This window comes from Trachinotus anak, unplaced genomic scaffold (assembly GCF_046630095.1).
Source record: "Trachinotus anak isolate AG129_WGS33_773 ecotype Australia unplaced genomic scaffold, CSIRO_AGI_Tana_v1 ptg000002l, whole genome shotgun sequence".
Taxonomy (NCBI): Eukaryota; Metazoa; Chordata; class Actinopteri; order Carangiformes; family Carangidae; genus Trachinotus; species Trachinotus anak.
Genome location: NW_027273853.1, coordinates 28,793,868 through 28,811,916, shown reverse-complemented (window position 1 = coordinate 28,811,916; position 18,049 = coordinate 28,793,868). Strand labels below are relative to the sequence as shown.

The 18,049-nt window shown below is 42.0% G+C and overlaps 1 protein-coding gene across 1 annotated transcript; it reads right to left on the bottom strand.

The window, feature by feature from the left end:
* Positions 1–4,482: 4,482 nt before the first annotated feature.
* rxfp3.3b (relaxin family peptide receptor 3.3b) lies at positions 4,483–8,001 on the bottom strand. The gene is made up of 2 exons (XM_071460859.1): positions 7,815–8,001; positions 4,483–6,747 (listed from the first exon to the last, which is right to left on the bottom strand). The coding sequence occupies exon 2, from the start codon at positions 6,310–6,312 to the stop codon at positions 5,149–5,151; it is 1,164 nt and encodes a 387-aa protein (XP_071316960.1). The 5' UTR covers positions 6,313–6,747; positions 7,815–8,001; the 3' UTR covers positions 4,483–5,148.
* Positions 8,002–18,049: the final 10,048 nt, after the last annotated feature.

Below are 18,049 nucleotides of genomic sequence, written 5' to 3'. Positions count from 1 at the left end.
TTTAATATCTTAATTATTGTAATTTAAGTTTTTCACAATAAAAAAAACAAATGCCCCATTATCTCGAGAGAACAAGAGAGAGACAGAGAGAGAGAGAGAGAGACATCCCAAAAGAGAGAGAGAGGAGACTAATGAGAACGTCTGACCCACACATAGTGTTTGCGTTATGATCACCGTTTGTTATCTGGACATAATGAGATGAGGCTGGTCAGACTGTCATCACAAGATAACAGCTGATGTGTTGAGATAACTGCTGTTATCTTGGATTTAAGACACGTTTTATTGTCATGAGGAAATTAGATAATGAAGATCCCACAGAATGGTTTGTTATCTGAAAGAGGATGATGAAAGTGTGCTTCATCATGTCAACATGTAATGAGATAATTCAACAGCATATCAGAAAATACTACTTAGTACATAAAATATAAATGCTAATTAATGCCTTATTAAATAAATAGTGCTATTCTATTAGTATCTGATGAATTAATCAATTACAGATAATTAAATAATAATAATAATAATAATAATCATAATAATAATAAACAGATAATCAAGTTGGGATTAAAGTAAACTTTCTGCAGTAAAATGTCTAAAAACAACTTGACTTGTGTTTATATCTCTTGTTGAGTTGTGTTCTTACATCATCGCAAATGTTTCCATCAATTCTCAAACCAGACAAATCAGTGAGTTTAATCATGGTAACGCTCAGTTTCATTGGTCGCCTGTCAATGATGTCATATCCATGCATTAGCACCAAATGGACTTTTATCCAGTTTTAAGCCTAATTTGTTTTACACTCCTTAAAGCTTGATCATTTTAACTGTATATTTTAATTAGATGAAGTATTTTAGTCATCAGACGTGTGGGTCTTAATGTAGCAGAGAAAAAAGTGTCAGAGAAACAGTGATATTTAACAGAGAAGTGTTTAGTTCAGTGTTTTTACAGGATTTCATCACTGGGTCTGTTTGTTTTGGAGAGGAGCAGACGTCTGTGGATAATTAGACTCCTGGTAAAAAATGGTGGTGATGACAACAACTCCCATGATCCCACACTACTTCACAACATCACCAAACTCTGTCTTTCCTTATTGTTTAAATTGAGAGGCAGAAAAATAGCAGAAAATGAAATACTGTGTATTTAATGGATCTCAAAGGAAGTCTCAGGAATTAATAAAAACACCAAAGAGCACATCTGAAAATTAAGATTTAACAAAATTAATTGATTATAATGAAAAGTGATCATTATTGAGATGTGATGAGATAATGAAACTCCACCCAGTCTAAAGGCAGATGTCCATGTGTTTGTGATTATAAAGCAGGTCTAGGTTCTATATTAATACTGTGAAAGTATCAAAGCCTCAGTCCACAGAGAAATGCACACAGCCTGTATTCAGACACTGAGCCTTAAAACCAGCCGTCAGGACTTCTGGAACTTTGTGATGTCACAACAAAGCAGTCACCACCCTCAGCCACGCCCCAAGCCCCACCCACCTGGACCCACCAACCAACCTTACAGGATTTGGTTTCTTTGAGTGTTTACCTGAAATCTGCTATGTTTTCATTAGATCAGCCAATCAGGAGAGAGGCTCAGATCCTCTCCTCTGATTGGCTGACTGACCTGTTGTTACTAGAGCTCCAGAGAGAAGCCTGACAGAGGAGATGTAAAACTACACTGAGATGGTTTTTGGTTCTTAAAACCACAAATATATCTTCTGATGGAGATCAACACTTCAGATAAAACACAGGAGAAGTTAAACCAGGTAATTGTTTTAAACCGTAATCTCTCCTTAAATCTTATTAAGTTGTTTTAGTGCTTAAACCTCACTGAACCGTTACTGTAACATTGTCAGCAGTGATATTTAGCACTGGGCGCTATCAGAGACTCGTTAAACTGAGTCAAATGAAACTAATCAGGGGAATATCTCGAAATTTGTAGCACAGTTATCTTTCAGAGTTTCACTGCTACACTTTGTGAAAATGTATGAACTGGTGTTGGTTGTTCTGCGGGGAAGTTTCCAGTGATCCATCCTCCCCAGGAGAAGCAACCATTTCCATTTTGGGGCCCTGAGAGATCTGCTCTCGACTTTTTTATCTGCACCACTCAGACTCTTCAAACACCAGAGCAGTGAGTAGGCTGTTTGTTTTGTTCACCACTGTTGGGAGGTGTAATGAACATTTAAGCCTTCAGGGGTCACTGGGGCCTTTTACACCTTTACTTTTGCTTGAGAATGAACAGCAGCTCAGTTCCTCAGTGTCTGAAAGTTGTTTAGTTTATTGTTAAGTGTAAAAGTATCTGATGACGTGTGAGTAATGGGTGTAAATGTAAACATGACAGAAGTAAACGGACGGGACACGTCCTAACTGCCTCTTTAAAGTTCAGACTCCACATGTCAAGTCTGAAGATATTAACACTGGAACTCAGGCTGCCGGGGAAGCGCCGCTGACCTCATTAAACCCACTACACAGCAATCTGTGTGTGTGTGTGTGTGTGTGTGTTAATGGGTGGCTGTATTTTCACAGACCACTAGTTTCCTTGTTTCTAACCTCTTTGCAGTTTAATGTGATGAAAGATTCATGGAGCCACCACCTCAGACCAAAGTTCACCTCAGTTTTATCGTCTGGACGTCTTTACATAATATGCACTGCTCTCTCTCTCTCTCTCTCTCTCTCTTTTTTTATGTGAAGCCCTTTGCTACATTGCGTTTGATGCTTGCTTCATAAATGATGCATGTTCCTGCTGCTCTGCTCTTGTATGATTCACATACTTTCGCCCAGTCCGTTTATCACATTAAGGTTAAATTATAACAGTAAAAGTAAATTAAAAATTCACTCACAAGTCCTGACCTTGAGTCAAAAGGTCACCGGAGTAATTTCATCTTCATTTCCTTCAGCAGATGGGGAGAAATGACTCCCTGTAGCCTGGTGCAACTCGTAGAAAATTTGTACAAATTGTGTTTGTTTTTTGTTAAAGAAGCAAAATCACGACCTCGCTCGTCCCAGAAATGGGTTTGAGGGAAATGACCCATTGCAGCCTATTACTGCAACATTTCCACCATTAGAATCATGATTATTTGTAAAAATTGTACTTTTCTCCTTTTTTCAGAGAAGACAACAAACAAAATTATGACCACTGTAGTTCAATTTAGTTTACATGTGGTGGGTAGTGGGTTTTATGTGTGTCTGTTAGCTACTGGACCTCAGGGTTGATAAAGTATCTATCTATCTATCTATCTATCTATCTATCTATCTATCTATCTATCTATCTATCTGTCTTAGTCTGACTTATTTGTACAAATTGTTCTTTCTTTCTTCAGTCATAAAAGCCAACCCGTGACCACTCTAGTCCCAGTTAGTTTTACTTAAGTAAAGGAACAAAAGGAACAAAATGAGTATAATTTGTAGTCATTATAAAAACTGTCCTAATTGGTTGATAACAGCTGCTCCTCTGATCCAAACCAAGTCAACCCACAGATTGAAGGATTTCTGCTTTAAACCAGGTTGAAACTGGAGGCCAAATATGAATCTGTAGAAACTAAGAAGAATCTGTGTCAGAGCAAACTACACATTTCTAAAAGAACATGTGACTCTTCATTTGTTGGTTTTTTATCTGAAAGGATTTGTTCATTAATTGATTATTTGATAAACAGAAAATTAATTTTGATAATCAGTTAATTGTTCACAGGATTTTTTCAAACATTCTCCAGCTTCAGCTTCTCAGTTGTGAAGATTTGTTGCTTGATAGTTAATTAATCTTTAATATTTTTAATATTTTTGACTGTTCATTTGGGTTTTTATGATACTGAACAAACATTTTCAGGAACCAAACGTTGAATGAAGAAAAAAAAAAAAAAGCTGATTATTAGTTTTTACTTATTGAGGCTCATGATCAACAATGTTCCTGATGATGAATCTTAGTTAAAGTGAATTTTTTTTTGGCATGAATATTGATAATTATAGCACTGGACAATGATTGGTGGACAGTAGCCTTTTTGTTGATCAGATGATTGATGACTGAAAGGAGCTACAAATCCACAGAGGATGGATCTGAAGGGACCTGGTACTTTAAATCAAGATGTTTTGGAAAATGCAGTAATTTTAAACTGAGCCTCTCAGACTGAATCTGACCCTGAAACTGTCCAAATTAAACATTTTGGTCTTTCAAGACAGAAGACATGAACATTTTCAAAAATAGTCCCTTCAAGTGCTCTGCTGCCAACAGAAATATGTGTTTTAAACGGTCAAAAATAAACATTTACCTTCTTCTCTTCAAGTCAGACTCCTTTTTAGGATAATCTTTGCAGCAGGGGTGGGGGGGCGCCCTGCAGCCCTCAGACCTCCATCACGTAAACACTCCACTTCACTTCCCCCGTTTCTGCCAGTGAATCTGATCCAGGACCGGCTGAGTGAACCCTGAGAGCACCACAGCCTGCAGACCTGTGAGCGGCTCTGAAAACACAAACTTCAAACAGCAGCGACACTTGAATTCATGTCAACACAAATGAAATATTTTATTCTCCAAACATTGTTTTTAAGGTTGCATTGGCAGTTTTTTTTTTTTTACATTCATTTACTCAAGCTTGAACATTTTACACACCAGCCACAACAAACGTCGATAATACTCCACAGAATGATGTTTGAAGCACTTCAGAGAGCGAAGCGGCGGTGGATGAGACACTGAGCCTGCACTCGGCTATACTAAGGAAAAAATCTGGCTTTCCAAAACCAAATACAGCACCAACATTACAGTCTTGTGAGATCCCAGTCGGACTCCGCGCAGTCAGGTCAACCACAGACGCAGTTGGATGCTTTTACGCAGCGCGTCAAGACGCGCAATTTACGCACACTTGTTATTTCTTTGTCTTTTACGTTTCACACGTTAAAATTGTGATAAAATATATAAAATCCATTTTAAGCAAAGTAAAAAACATCTAATGCGCCACATTTAGATGATTTACCCGGTGCGTTGCTGTTTTTACAAGAGCAGCGTTGCCTTTGCCACAGTCTGCTCCGTGCTCTCCACAATAACGAGCTGAAATACGATCATGTTGTGTTTCATTAAAATCTGAGACAAGAGGGTAAAACTCCAGCGACACTTGCGTCATAACTATTGTGAGAAAAGTCCAGAAAAAAATCACCGTTGTGTCTTGGTTCACCTCTGCAGCGCCTCCGTGTCGCACTGGTCCGTGAGAACAGACAGTCTGCAGTTCTCCGTCTCCACGTTGTTCAGCGGGATGACCACCTGCGTGTCGTCCGGCTCCGCTCTCACCGTCCCGGAGAACGGGCGCAGGTGGCAGGTGTTCGTCCCGGTGGGCGAGGAGATCCTCCAGAAGAGATCCTTCATCTTCTTCCGGAACTCCCGGCGCATCAGGCAGTACAGCACCGGGTTCAGGCAGCTGTTGGTGTGCGCCAGGCACACGGTCACCGGGTGCACGTAGGTGTGCACCATGTAGTAGGTCTTGTCCCAGTTGACCAGGTTGAATTTCACCAGCACGCCCCAGAAGGTGATGGCGTGATTGGGCATCCAACAGATGAAGAAGGAGAGGACGACGATGGTGACGGAGCGGGTGACCCGGGACCTCCGCTTCACCTGGTTGTTGTTCATGCTGCGCAGGCGGACGAAGCGCAGCAGCAGCAGGTAACACACCGTGACGATCAGCATGGGGAACACGAAGGCCACCAGGATCTTCTGGAGGTGGTACAGCGCCAGCCACGACTGGCCGTCCGGGAAGCCCAGCAAGCACAGCCGCTCTCCGGCCACGCTCTTCACCGTGGAGAAGACTGCAGTGGGCAGAGAGGCCACCGTGGCGGAGACCCACAGCCCGGCGATCACCCAGCGCACCGGGCAGACGCGCCGCCGGGTCCGGTCCTTCAGCGCGGAGGCCACCGACCAGTACCGGGTGACGCTCATGGCCGTGAGGAAGAACACGCTGGCGTACATGTTCATCACCGTCACGGAGAGGATGATCTTACACATGGCGTTTCCAAAGGGCCAGCTGAAGTCCAGAGCCGTGTCCACGGCCCAGAACGGCAGGGTCAGCACGAACTGGAAGTCCGTCACGGCCAAGTTGAGGATGAACAGGTTGATGCTGGAGCGTTTCTTCCTGCCCCGGCGCACTTTCATCAGGAAGAACACCAGCAGGTTCCCGACCAGCCCGGCGGCGCACACCACCGAGTACACGATGGAGATGAGGATGCGCAGGGTCGGGGATCCGTCCGCCGGCACGTCGATGTCATCCAGGCTGCTGAACCTGTTCTGTCCGGCGGCGGACCGGTTCCAGGAGGACGTGTTGTTGTGGTTCCACAGCTCCGCCATCCTCAGACCTCAGAGCCGAGCGGGGTCGCTCAGTGCGCATCACCTCCTGCGCTCCCGGAGAAAAGTGGCTTCCGGCGCGGTCAGGTGCGCAGAGCTCATGCTCACCCCGCCGTGAGTGTCTCCTCTGCCCTCTCCGGGGGCCCTGAACGCACCGGAGCTGCTCAGCGCGGCTGTTCACGGGTTCACTGCTGAGCCCCGAGAGCGCGCGGCTTACTTTATGCGCTGCTCGTGTCCGAGGAGGCGCGTGTCCGACAGGGGACCGGCGCGTCATTTCAGGAGGAAACTACAGCAGGAGGCAGGGAGCGGCTCTCTGACAGAGGCCAGGGCCGGACACAGGGATTTACAGGCCCCGGGAGCACTTCATGTCGCCCCGCCCCCTCCACCTTCACCCCCATGTCCTGGAACACTGCTGTCATACATCAGCTGCTCACACACCTGTAGATCAGTGTTTGAATATTATGTTTGGTTTAAAATGATTTAATAAGCAGCATAAAGACAGTTTTATTTTTCTTCCCCAAACTTTTAACTTTTAAGCTCCAGATAAAAATAAAAAACTGAAGAGATTTGATTTAATGAGTCACAGCTGAAACTAATATAGCTGCATGTTGTCCTCTGAATAATCAAAAGTTTATCTCTGGTTTTTAATTCTTGTTGCTGCAGCTTGTGACAGAAACATTTTTTGTTTGTACCATGAGTTCAGCCTCACACAAGTTTTTCCAGTTAATACTAAAGGTGACAGTGTGAAATTATACTTAGGTCCAGGTTCTATATTAATACTGTGAAAGTATCAAAGCTGCTGTAATTTTATTGGAGCACTCAGAAAACAGTCAGCCAATCAGAAGGGCTCAGATCCTCTCTTCTGATTGGCTGACTGGCCTGTTGACTGAGATGGTTTTTGGTTGTTAAAACCACAAATATATATTCTGATGGAGATCAACACTTCAGATAAAACACAGCAAAAGTTCAAATGTGGGACCTTTAAAAAAATATTTTATCAGTTCGGTCATGGTCACTTTTTATCTTCAAACCATGAAATGAGCCTCTATCTATCTATCTATCTATCTATCTATCTATCTATCTATCTTTTAAGCTAACATTTAATCACAAATATGAAGAAAAGTTCTAGTGATTCAAACAATTAATTTGACAAAAGATATGAAAATATTCCCACTTGAAGGGCACAAGCAATTACATCAGTTAGTTTTCATATGAACACAATTACTGAAAACAATATTATCATATTGAAAATAAACACAGTCATTTTTTCACATCAAATCAAATTAATACAAGCCAAGGGCCTCGAGTAGCAGATGATAATTAAAAATATTTTATCAGGCAGCAGAGGGGATGGAAAATATGCGATTTGAGTCATAAAATCACCAATTCAAGATGAGCACGAGGCTGATCCAGCTGTTTCCCTGACTGCTCAGTGCAAATGGAGCATTCAGCAGCCTCATACATTAACAGTATTAACTCAGGAAGTGAATAAGTGGATTACTTACCTGATGCAGGTTCACTGAGTTAATGAATCCACACAGAGATGACGGCCCGGCAGCCAGATGGCCCACAGTAGCATTTTTCCCATCATCCTCCTCTCTGGTGCCAGCAGACCTCTCTGCAGTTTTAGCTCTGCAGGGAAAACAGTCCTGAGGGTCTCAGAGTGGAGGAACACGTCAGCATTTAACAGCACAGGAGAGAAACTCTGCACCAGCCTGTTGTTCTTCTGTGTGTCAGTTTCATGTTTTCATTTTAAAGGATTTTAAAGTAGTTTCATCATTACACAGCGATTAAACCATTTAAAGATGCTCTGATGAAGATCAGCTGTTTTAACGTCGGCCGACGTCCACATGATGTTTTTCTATAATAAAGACACATGATGATGAAATAATCAGTCGACACCATGACTGAGTGTTTCCACCTTGAACCAGTGACAGTCTCATAAAAACAGATTCAGACAGTCAGGGATTCATACGTCATAGAACCTGAGGAACCAATCCTGTCAACTTGTGGGGACGGGGGCGGGGCTAAATACACCTGAACCCTAGTCAGTACAGAGAGCCAGAGTTAGCATTAACTCAACCACTAACACTGTGTCAGCCACTGCCAGTTACAAGCTAACGAACAACATAAACAAATAAAAGATGCTAACTATGCTAACGGTTCTGATCCGTCTGCTAGTCTCTGATTCTGGTCTCAACAGACTCCTCATCTGAGTCTGGGTCTGACTGAGGCTCCAACATGAGGCTGAGTCTCTGATGTTTCCTCCTCTAACATCTTCATCCTCTCTGCTCTTTCACCTGGACACCTGGAGCCAGCAGCTGGTGGGAGGGGCCAAGGAAAGAAAAACATCACAGAGTAAGTTGTGATACATGACCTCAAATGAACTTCAATTACAAATCTCACACTGACATGAAAACACAGCTTGAACCATTAAACTATGTCAACAGTGGCTTATTGTCCATAAATGTTGTCATTGTGTTTCTACAGCTCATGGTATTGTTGCTCTCCTCAGCTCAGATTCAGAGAAATTAGGATTCATATAGAACAACATATTTTGGGGCTAATTGCATGAACCTCGTGTGTTCCAGCTAACTGGGGCATTTAATATCAACTTTTATGTGCAGGATTGAAATATACCAGAATATACCTTTAACTCACTTAAACTCTAAACTAAACTGATATTCAGAAAATTAACATTAATAATTGAGAAAACATCTGATGGTTTTACTACAAAACAGGATGAGTTTATTGGATATTTGTTAGTTACAATTAAAGTACTTCATTAACTTTGTACATATTCATACATGTTAATGCAAAAATAATGTAAAACTGGGCACTAGTCCATTTTCCATATATGTGCTCTTACTGAAGTGTAAATGCAGGACTTTGTCTTGTAAAAACCTTTTTGTCCACTTGGGGGCAACAGAACGAGTTCAGTCATAACTGAGTCTGACTGGTACACACCCCCTACAGGCAGGGGCCTGATGCAGGCTCTTACTGTCCATCACCAAGAAAAGCTCTGAGTTTTGTTGCCTACTCAGCTTTTTTAAGTGATAAAGGCCAGAGACTGAAATGGAAACACTGCACCCTCAGACAGAGTTAAAATCTCACTGACAGAGCTGATCTTACTCTCAGCTCTGTGGGTGGTGACTCACCGACTTGAGCTTCACCTCTGAGACCATTCAACACCTGTGGATTTGTGCTGAAGACACCGACTGACAGCTGTGGGTCTCATCAGATTCATTCATGCACCAGTGTCAGACAGATGACTCAGTGCCTGTTAGCCTGTGGATATTACTCCTGATTACTCCTGTGGATATTACTCCTGATCCTGATTCCTTTTGTGTGGGACATTGGTGAGATTTGCTGCTGCAGTTTGGTTGATAGTTACAGAACTTTTAGCATCTTTGCATCTTGATTTTAATTCTTTTATTGCTCCAGCTTATGTCTAATTTCTGCTACTGTCATGATATAACATAGATACAGTTGAGTTGGTAGACTTCTGTTTATTTACTGTAAAAATAATGCACATCTAACATCAACATAATTATTGCAGGAAGTTAAAATAGTGTTCTCCTGTAACAAAGCATTAACTCATTAAACCTCCTCTGGTGCCTTCGAGAGCAGCGGGAGTTCAGAGGGAGAAGCAGCCACATTCAAGGACAAAACTGCCCCCAGACACCGTCAGTTGTTTAAAAAAGACAGGAAGACTTATACACTGTGGCTCTTATGGTAGAAAAAGACAACTGGAGTGGATATTCATATGCCCTTCATGTGACAACTTTACCCACAAGTCCTCATGCCTCAGACTGGGAACTTGTTGGATCAGTGTTTTGCCTGATGAGCCCCTGCTGTCTGTGTGCAGAGCTCTCATTAAATCAGTCTGTGTTTTAAAGATGTTATGCTCTGGGTTTCTTAATGTTTCATGGTCTAATACATTAAAGGTCCCGTATTTTACACTTCAAAGCCTCAGTCCACAGAGAAATGCACACAGCTGAGGGCGGTGGCCGCTTTGTTGTGACATCACAAAGTTCCAGAAGTCCTGACGGCTGGTTTTAAGGCTCAGTTTCTGAATACAGGCTGTGTGCATTTCTCTGTGGACTGAGGCTTTGATATTTTCACAGTATTAATATAGAACCTAGACCTGCTTTATAATCATAAAAAAGACATCTCACTTTATACATTATGGGACCTTTAAAGGTGCAACCAATCTAGAACCAACTGTCCCAATGAATGTAAATTGTCTGCAGAAAGTCCTCAGTGGTTGTTACACTTTAGAAATGCTGTATTTAGGGATATTTAAATTTTGGGGAATATTTTTACTACTTAACAAGAATCAGCCAAACTCATAAATTGCCTGATTGATATTCTGTCTTGCAGCCAGGCTTAATTGAAGATCTGTCTGTTTTTCCAGCACTTTGGTCTCATGCAAAATATCTAAAAAACCACTGGGCAGATTGCTTTGAAGTTTGTTCTGGACATTAACAATGCCTAGCGGTCAATTCCCCTCCATTTTGGACATTCCACTTTAAGCCAAATACATTGGTAAACAAGATAGCTTCCAGATTCCAAAAATCAGATTACCATGAAATTATCCTAGAGGTGATAATCTCACCAGATTTTAATGACCAAACGTTTATTTTTTCTCTAGCACCACCCTCAGGTGAAACTTTACGTTTTTAGCCCCACTGCTGGTGATGCTCTAGGAAAACCTCAATTACAGTTCCCATTCACACCTCAGGCCAGAAGTTGTAAAGGAGGTTATGAGTGTGTTTGTGATTATAAAGCAGGTCTAGGTTTTATATTAATACTGTGAAAGTATCAAAGCCTCAGTCCACAGAGAAATGCACACAGCCTGTATTCAGAAACTGAGCCTTAAAACCAGCCGTCAGGACTTCTGGAACTTTGTGATGTCACAACAAAGCAGTCACCGCCCTCAGCCACGCCCCAAGCCCCACCCACCTGGACCGACCATCCAACCTTGCAGGATTTGGTTTACCTGAAATCTGCCATACTTTTATAAATAAATCCTAATATGGAGATCAACACTTTAAATAAAACACAGAAGAAGAATAAAATATGGAACCTTTAAGATTTTTTAACAAGGTTTTTGAGTAAAAACCATTTAAGCATTTAAGCAGAATATTTTTATAGGTTATAAAAACAAGTACACTAAGGTCCAGTAGAGATAAAATCATATTGTTTTACATAAATATGTAAATTTATGCATGTAATTCAGTAACATCAGGTAGACTCCTACTTGAACCCACAGAAATTCATGAGCTGAGTCTTATCTCACCACAGAGCAAACCCACAAACTGCACACAGAGGCATAAAAAGAGACAACTGTGGCTTTATTTGATTCTAGGAAAGCATAAGTCCCCATTAATGAAGCCTCGGGGCGTACACAGATGGGAACCTTCCTCCTCATCTTTACACAGGAGGCGGAGCGAAGATAAAACTGACTGAAAATATAATGATGATTCTTTATAAGTGCAGCTTGTTTTAAACGTGACCCACCCAAAGGTTAATACAACTCATCTCATCTTGAAACACGCTGCACACAGCCTCTGATATGAGATAAGATAAACTGAAACTTTAATGATCCCGCTGGGGAAACCAGGTCACAGCAACAAAGGAGCTGGATGTAGTGTGAGAGAAAGTATCTGACAGATTCTGTCTCATTAGACTGAAACAGCCATTCCCTCGCTCGTGATGCTGCAGCAGCAAAGTTTGCTGTGACTGCTGGAGGATACAGGTTTAAGGGTGAGGGCCAACTTCACTGTAAAACACCTGAGAGATAAAGGGAGGAAAACAGAATCAGCTTTGCATCGTTGGGTTTGCTTAGCTGCTTCGTTGTTACCTGTTTTCTTTCTTCTCTTTGCTCAGAGGATAAATGATGAACACAAGCAGCTTCAGTCAAGTTTGATAAAAGTGAAGGTTTCAGACGTCTACCTGGGCAGTGGCACGGTGACAAAGGAACATGTCTGAGTTATTCTCCACAGGTAAGTGACCAGCTGGTGACTTTATTCAAGCATCTGGGGCCGGTTGCACAAAAGTCCTTAACTTTTCTACTTAACCTCTTAACTCCACTGGCCCGTTCCTGGGCCGGTTCTGAACATGTTCTGAATGGGTTCTCAATGATTTCTTCTGTCACTACAGGCATGCTATACCTCATTAGATCAGTTAGAGTCTATAGAAATCAAATATTCTGTTTATTTTGTGCTAACCATAAGCACATAAATATGGTTTATTAATGTCTACCAGCATGATGTACCAGATATAACAGCCAGGGGGTATTTCTCTTTACCTGTCTGTGAGTCTAGAAGCTGAGTTCTCTGTCCAATCTTCCATTATTTATAATCCATTAGTCCGTAAGGTTCCACAGAACACGACCATAGAAGTCTTCTTTCATCAAAGTATTCCGAGTTATGGATATTGTCCGTGACAGATCACTGATTGTTTAACTCCCGGCTCATTTCTCTGTGTCTCTCTCTTCCTGTTTCATTAGTGCTGCGTCAGCAGGTGAGTGTTTGTTCATTAGTTTGACTTTTAGAGGTGCGGTGAAAACATGAACTAAAAATCCCCATTAAAAAACTATATTAGTTCTTCTATCATAAGCTTATTACATTTACATAGGCAAAGAAAATCTTTCCTGAAAGTCAATCTGAAATTTGAATTCTCCACTTCCTCCTCTTCTGTAAGGAAATATTAACTACAATAACACTGCAGCTGCTGTGCATCATTTTCCACTTTGTGTAAGAGGATAAATGCTTTTGGACATATTTGTGAAACAGTGTCCAAGCTTCAGGTCTTAGTCTGTCATCTTCCACTGACTGGAGACACTACAGCCCTGGAAACTCTGCAAGCATTTCCCATTTTCAAAGAGCCTGAACAGTCTTATGTACTGTCATCGAGTCGACAACAACATTAAAGGTTTGGGCGATGTTTGGGTGGATGCATTGTGCTGGTAAGTTTCTGCTGAATTCGAAGAAAAAATGAAAAGTGCAATAAAACTGAGCTGAGTGGATTGTATCTGAGTTATTATTGTATTTTATTTGGAAGAAACTGGCAGCAGTGGATCATTTGTAGCCGTTCTGCCAACAGTTTGTTGTCTTGTCTGTTCTTCTTCTTCACACTCAATCCTCAGTGTGAGAGATTCAAGTTGGAGGCTGATGTAAACCATTTTTTTCTACTCGGTCGTTAACTATACGACGTAAATCCAGCATCATATTCCACTGAGAAAGTGGCAGCCAACAACTCAGAGGCAAATTCACGAAAGCAAAACAACCATTTTAGGCTCCTTTTAATAATGTTGTCATTTTGTTTCATCAGCCTAAATCATCGGTGGTAAACATCAGGTTTTGATGTCAGTCTCTCAGCATCAAGAGCCTCTTTCTACAACTGTACCAACGTTCAACAATCATAGAGGGAGACATCGATCAGGGAAGAAATACAGACACCAACTTTCACAACTGCAAGAGTAGAAAATGGATGATGATGCAATGCAGCTACAAGACAGATTGTTTCAGATTTCAGAAAACAGAAAAACTGATGCAGCAATGCAGACAAACCACCAGCGTCCAGAATCCACACAAATACAGTGTAACTCTAAAGACGCTTAAACTTTGGATCCACTGTGACAGAAATCCACTGGAGTGAAACACGTCTCGAACAGAAGACCAGTCATTTTATCTCAAGTTTAATGAAAATGTTAGGAATAAGAGACATAACAGGCTTTAAGTCTTACTTCTTTTTTAACAATTAGTAAATTCTTTAGGAATTATTTTCCCTTCTAAACTTCCAATAATAAAAAAAACACAATGGAAATATGACCCTTTAGATATTGTCTATTTATTGCAAGATTAGATTTTGATTTAAAGAGGATGTATTATGGTCATTTTTAGTGTTCATCATTTTATTCTTGGTGTTAAAATAGATTTACTTTCTTCAATGTTCCAAAAAGGCATTATTTCTTTCAATCTTCTACTGGGCTCTATTCACCCTCTGTCTGACACACTTTGCTAGGTTGTGTTGTGAGTATTTGTGGCACGTTATCAAATTGAGGATGAATTTTGTGTTTTGTTGATTTGCATGAATTGCAACCAAAAACCATCTCAGTGTAGTTTTACATCTCCGCTCTCAGGCTTCTCTCTGGAGCTCTAGTAACAACAGGTCAGTCAGCCAATCAGGAGAGAGGATCTGAGCCTCTCTTCTGATTGGCTGACTGTTTTCTGAGTGATCTGCACAGATTGAGTAACTTTTAGGAGTAAAATGAATGAATGTGACCCTGAACTTTGCTCTATCCTCCTGAGACTCCACTTACATTAATCATTCACTGTTTATGTGCACAAAATACTCCGGCTTTTGCACTTATTGTAGAGAAGACATAGGCTTATTTAGCTTTTTACAAGGCTAATGAACATGAATATTCCATTAATGTTCCTGTTTTCATGCAGACTCTGATGAACTCACATTAAAGAAGGTTAATGTTGCAATAAATCAGTATGTTTCTCCTTCCATCTAGAAATGAGGGTTTTTGTTTTGGGCATCATCTCAACTCCAGCCTCACAAACTGTCATCTAGTTGGTTTGTGTACAACACACTGACTGAAGGAGGATCCACACAATATATAAAGATGTGTTGTTTTATGTAGAAGCTGCACTTTTGTCCTGTGACCGTGAAAAATGATGTAACACACAATAATCACATTTGACAGGAACTGCCGCTGCAGGGGCACTATTTGAGAAGACACGGCTGTGGGTGGTGTCAGAGGGTGGTTGTTGTTCAGGTCGGAGGAGTTGACATCTTAATAAGACAAATACAATGAAATCTGGAGGCAAATAAAGTTTTACATCTTCTATTTCACTTTTCACACAACTCTGATATGATCTGAACATTTCACATGACTTGAATATGTGGGAGAGGTCGAACAGATCTCTGCAAATTCCCTCTCATGTGGGTTAGTAAAGCACGACATGTGCTATCTTCTGTTTTATCTCCCTGCACGTTGTAAAGGCTGTTTCAAAGTCAAAAGCCTTTTTCCTCCACCGCTGCACGTCCTCCTGTTTAATGCTCAAATTGCCCTTTAATGAAGCCTGCTTCGTGTTTGCTCGTTGAATTAGTTCGTCCTCTTCTGTCTGGGTCACACATGACGCTACACAACACTCCCCCAGCTGAAACCTTCCTGTTCCTCTCCTTTCATCAGAGGAATCTTTAGAAGACGACTTAGATAAAGTAATAAAGTGATAAAACAATAAAACAGCATTCTGTGTCAGTTGACTGTACGAATATGAAGAAGTTATTGGATCAAGGGTCACAGAGCTTCAACGGTCAACATGGCTCCAATCTTTAGTTTCATTCTGTGCATCAGTGTTTTGTTTATGTGACCTGAGACATGAAAACTGTTATTAAAGAGAGGCACCACGGCACCTCTGTCATCAACTCTGCACTGAAGTGCGGACAGTAAGAGACATCAGGACTCTGATGAGAAGAGGAAACAAAATCAGAATCAGAATCAATTTTATTGCCAAGTATGTTTCACATACAAGGAATTTGTTCTGGTGATTGGTGTAATTGGAGGTTCTTGTAAACAACAGGTTTACACAGTTTTAGTTTCTGCCTGTATGTGGGAATCAGGTGGACCATGACATGGTCAGAGTGGCCCAGTGCAGCCCGGGGGACGGCGTGATAAGCACCACTGATTGTGGGGTAACAGTGGTCCAGAGTGTTCCCCTCTCTGGTCGGGCAATTAACAGCCTGTCTGTATTTGGGCAGTTCGTGGCTGAGGTCACCTTTGTTAAAGTCACCAAGGACAATAACTACGGAGTCCGGGTTGGTCCGCTCCACACACAGTATCTGCTGTGGTTTGTGGTGGGATGTAAACACCGACCAGGATGAATGAAGTGAACTCACGGGGGGAGTAGAAGGGCCTGCAGTTTATGATGGAAGCATGAAGCAGAGGACAGATGGATGCAGAGAGTCCAGCTTCCACTGAGAGACTGAAGAGCTGAGGAGAGAATGAATCCGACATGTGTTCAGCCTCAGTGGGGATCAGTGGTCTGTCCACCGCTCCAGACTGAAACATCTCAACTATCACATGGATGGCCACAGATTTATTCACGCTCCCCTCAGGATGAACTGTAGTAACTTATGTGTCGGCTCAACCCGCTGCTCTCTGGGAAACAGCAGAGACACAGTGTTCATGTTTCACAGTAATCCACCAGGAATGAGAACTTGTGTGACTGGCCAACACTGCACTTGCTTCTTTTCCACTGACTGTGTTTGGGAAAAATGTTTTTGGGCCAGTGAAGATAATGTGATGGAGTGATACGGTGCCAGTGCAGCCACTTTGCCAAAACCACTTCACAGCTCTGATCCCTCTCCTGGGGCTCGAGGAGGACGCCCGCTCTCTGTCAGGGCCGTGAACAGCTGCTTAAACCAAATGAAGAGTTTATATTGTTTTAAATATCTGGACCCAGGAGCAAACACAGGAACTCAGCAGCGGTGTTAAAGGTGTTTTAATAGTGAAGAGGTTGTGGGGAGATGAATGGAGAGGGTGGGGGTGGGGCTGATGGAGGAGATGGTTGGCAGGCAGCAGCTAGAGGAGAATGAAGTGAGGTTTGGCTGGACAGTCTTACTTAAGCTGTGGGTGATGGGCAGATTGCACACAGGTGTGGAGAACCAGGAGCAGTAAGCCCCGCCCACTACAGACAGGCCAGGGAGGCGGAGACACAGGGAGAGAACTCGATCATGGCCAGGTACGTGACAGTCTCCAGCAGCAGATATATTTACTGTCAGAACAGCTGACAGATGATTGAATGAGTCTTATTACAAGTTTTAACCAGCAAACCAAACTCTATAATTCAAACCAACCCCACTTCACTTTTCTGCCTCTCTTCTTTTTTCTGCAGGTTTTAGTTTTCGTCGGTGCAGGACTTTTTCTGAGGGTTGTCCTGGGGTCTTGTTTTTTCTCAGTAACTTGCAGCAGCTCGTTTTCTCTTCAAAGAACCGTCCACACACAACAGCATCCAGAGTTTGAAGGCAGAGTGAGAAGCCTGAGAATAAAGGCAGGAGTCAGCACAGAATCCTGTCTCCTTGAAATTACATTCCCCAGTCACATCGTGGTGGCAGCGTAATCTCTGGTTGATCATATAAACGTTTAGTCAGCAACAGCTGGAAAGATGGTGGTTTAGGTTCAGTGTAAACAAACAGGTTGTCTTTGACGTCATTGTGAACTTTATCTGTATTAAACCAGACCAGGATCTTTCCTGGACCTGAACCAAGAGCTGCAAGAGTCTGAACAGAACCATAACACATAATCACGCTGGAGTCACTACAAGTGGATACTGTTCTGCAGCAGCAGACGTTTTACTGGTTCGTTCAGCATCAACCAATCTGTGACCTGTCAGAGACATAAACTAACATTTCCTTCTTATGTTGATAGAAAACATGATGCAGTCTGTTAAGGATTCTGCAGAACCTTTCCTGTTAAAAACAGTTGTGTATAAACAGAACTTACACCGACAGGACGGATCCTCTTCCTGTTCTCTAGAAAAATAACCAGCTTTACTCCAACATAAGAAACTCACTGCTGCCATTGGCTGATGTGCCAGTGGCTCCACATGCTGTCAGTCAGGCTGTTGTTTGTTATTATGGGTTCTTGAGAATAAAACAAGTTCTTGTATGTTAAATTATTCTCTGGCTATTTCAGATTGTGATGTTGATCTTGAGTTGA

Excerpts from the sequence above, each read along its gene's own strand:
- rxfp3.3b (XM_071460859.1), bottom strand. The coding sequence starts at position 6,312 with ATGGCGGAGCTGTGGAACCACAACAACACGTCCTCCTGGAACCGGTCC.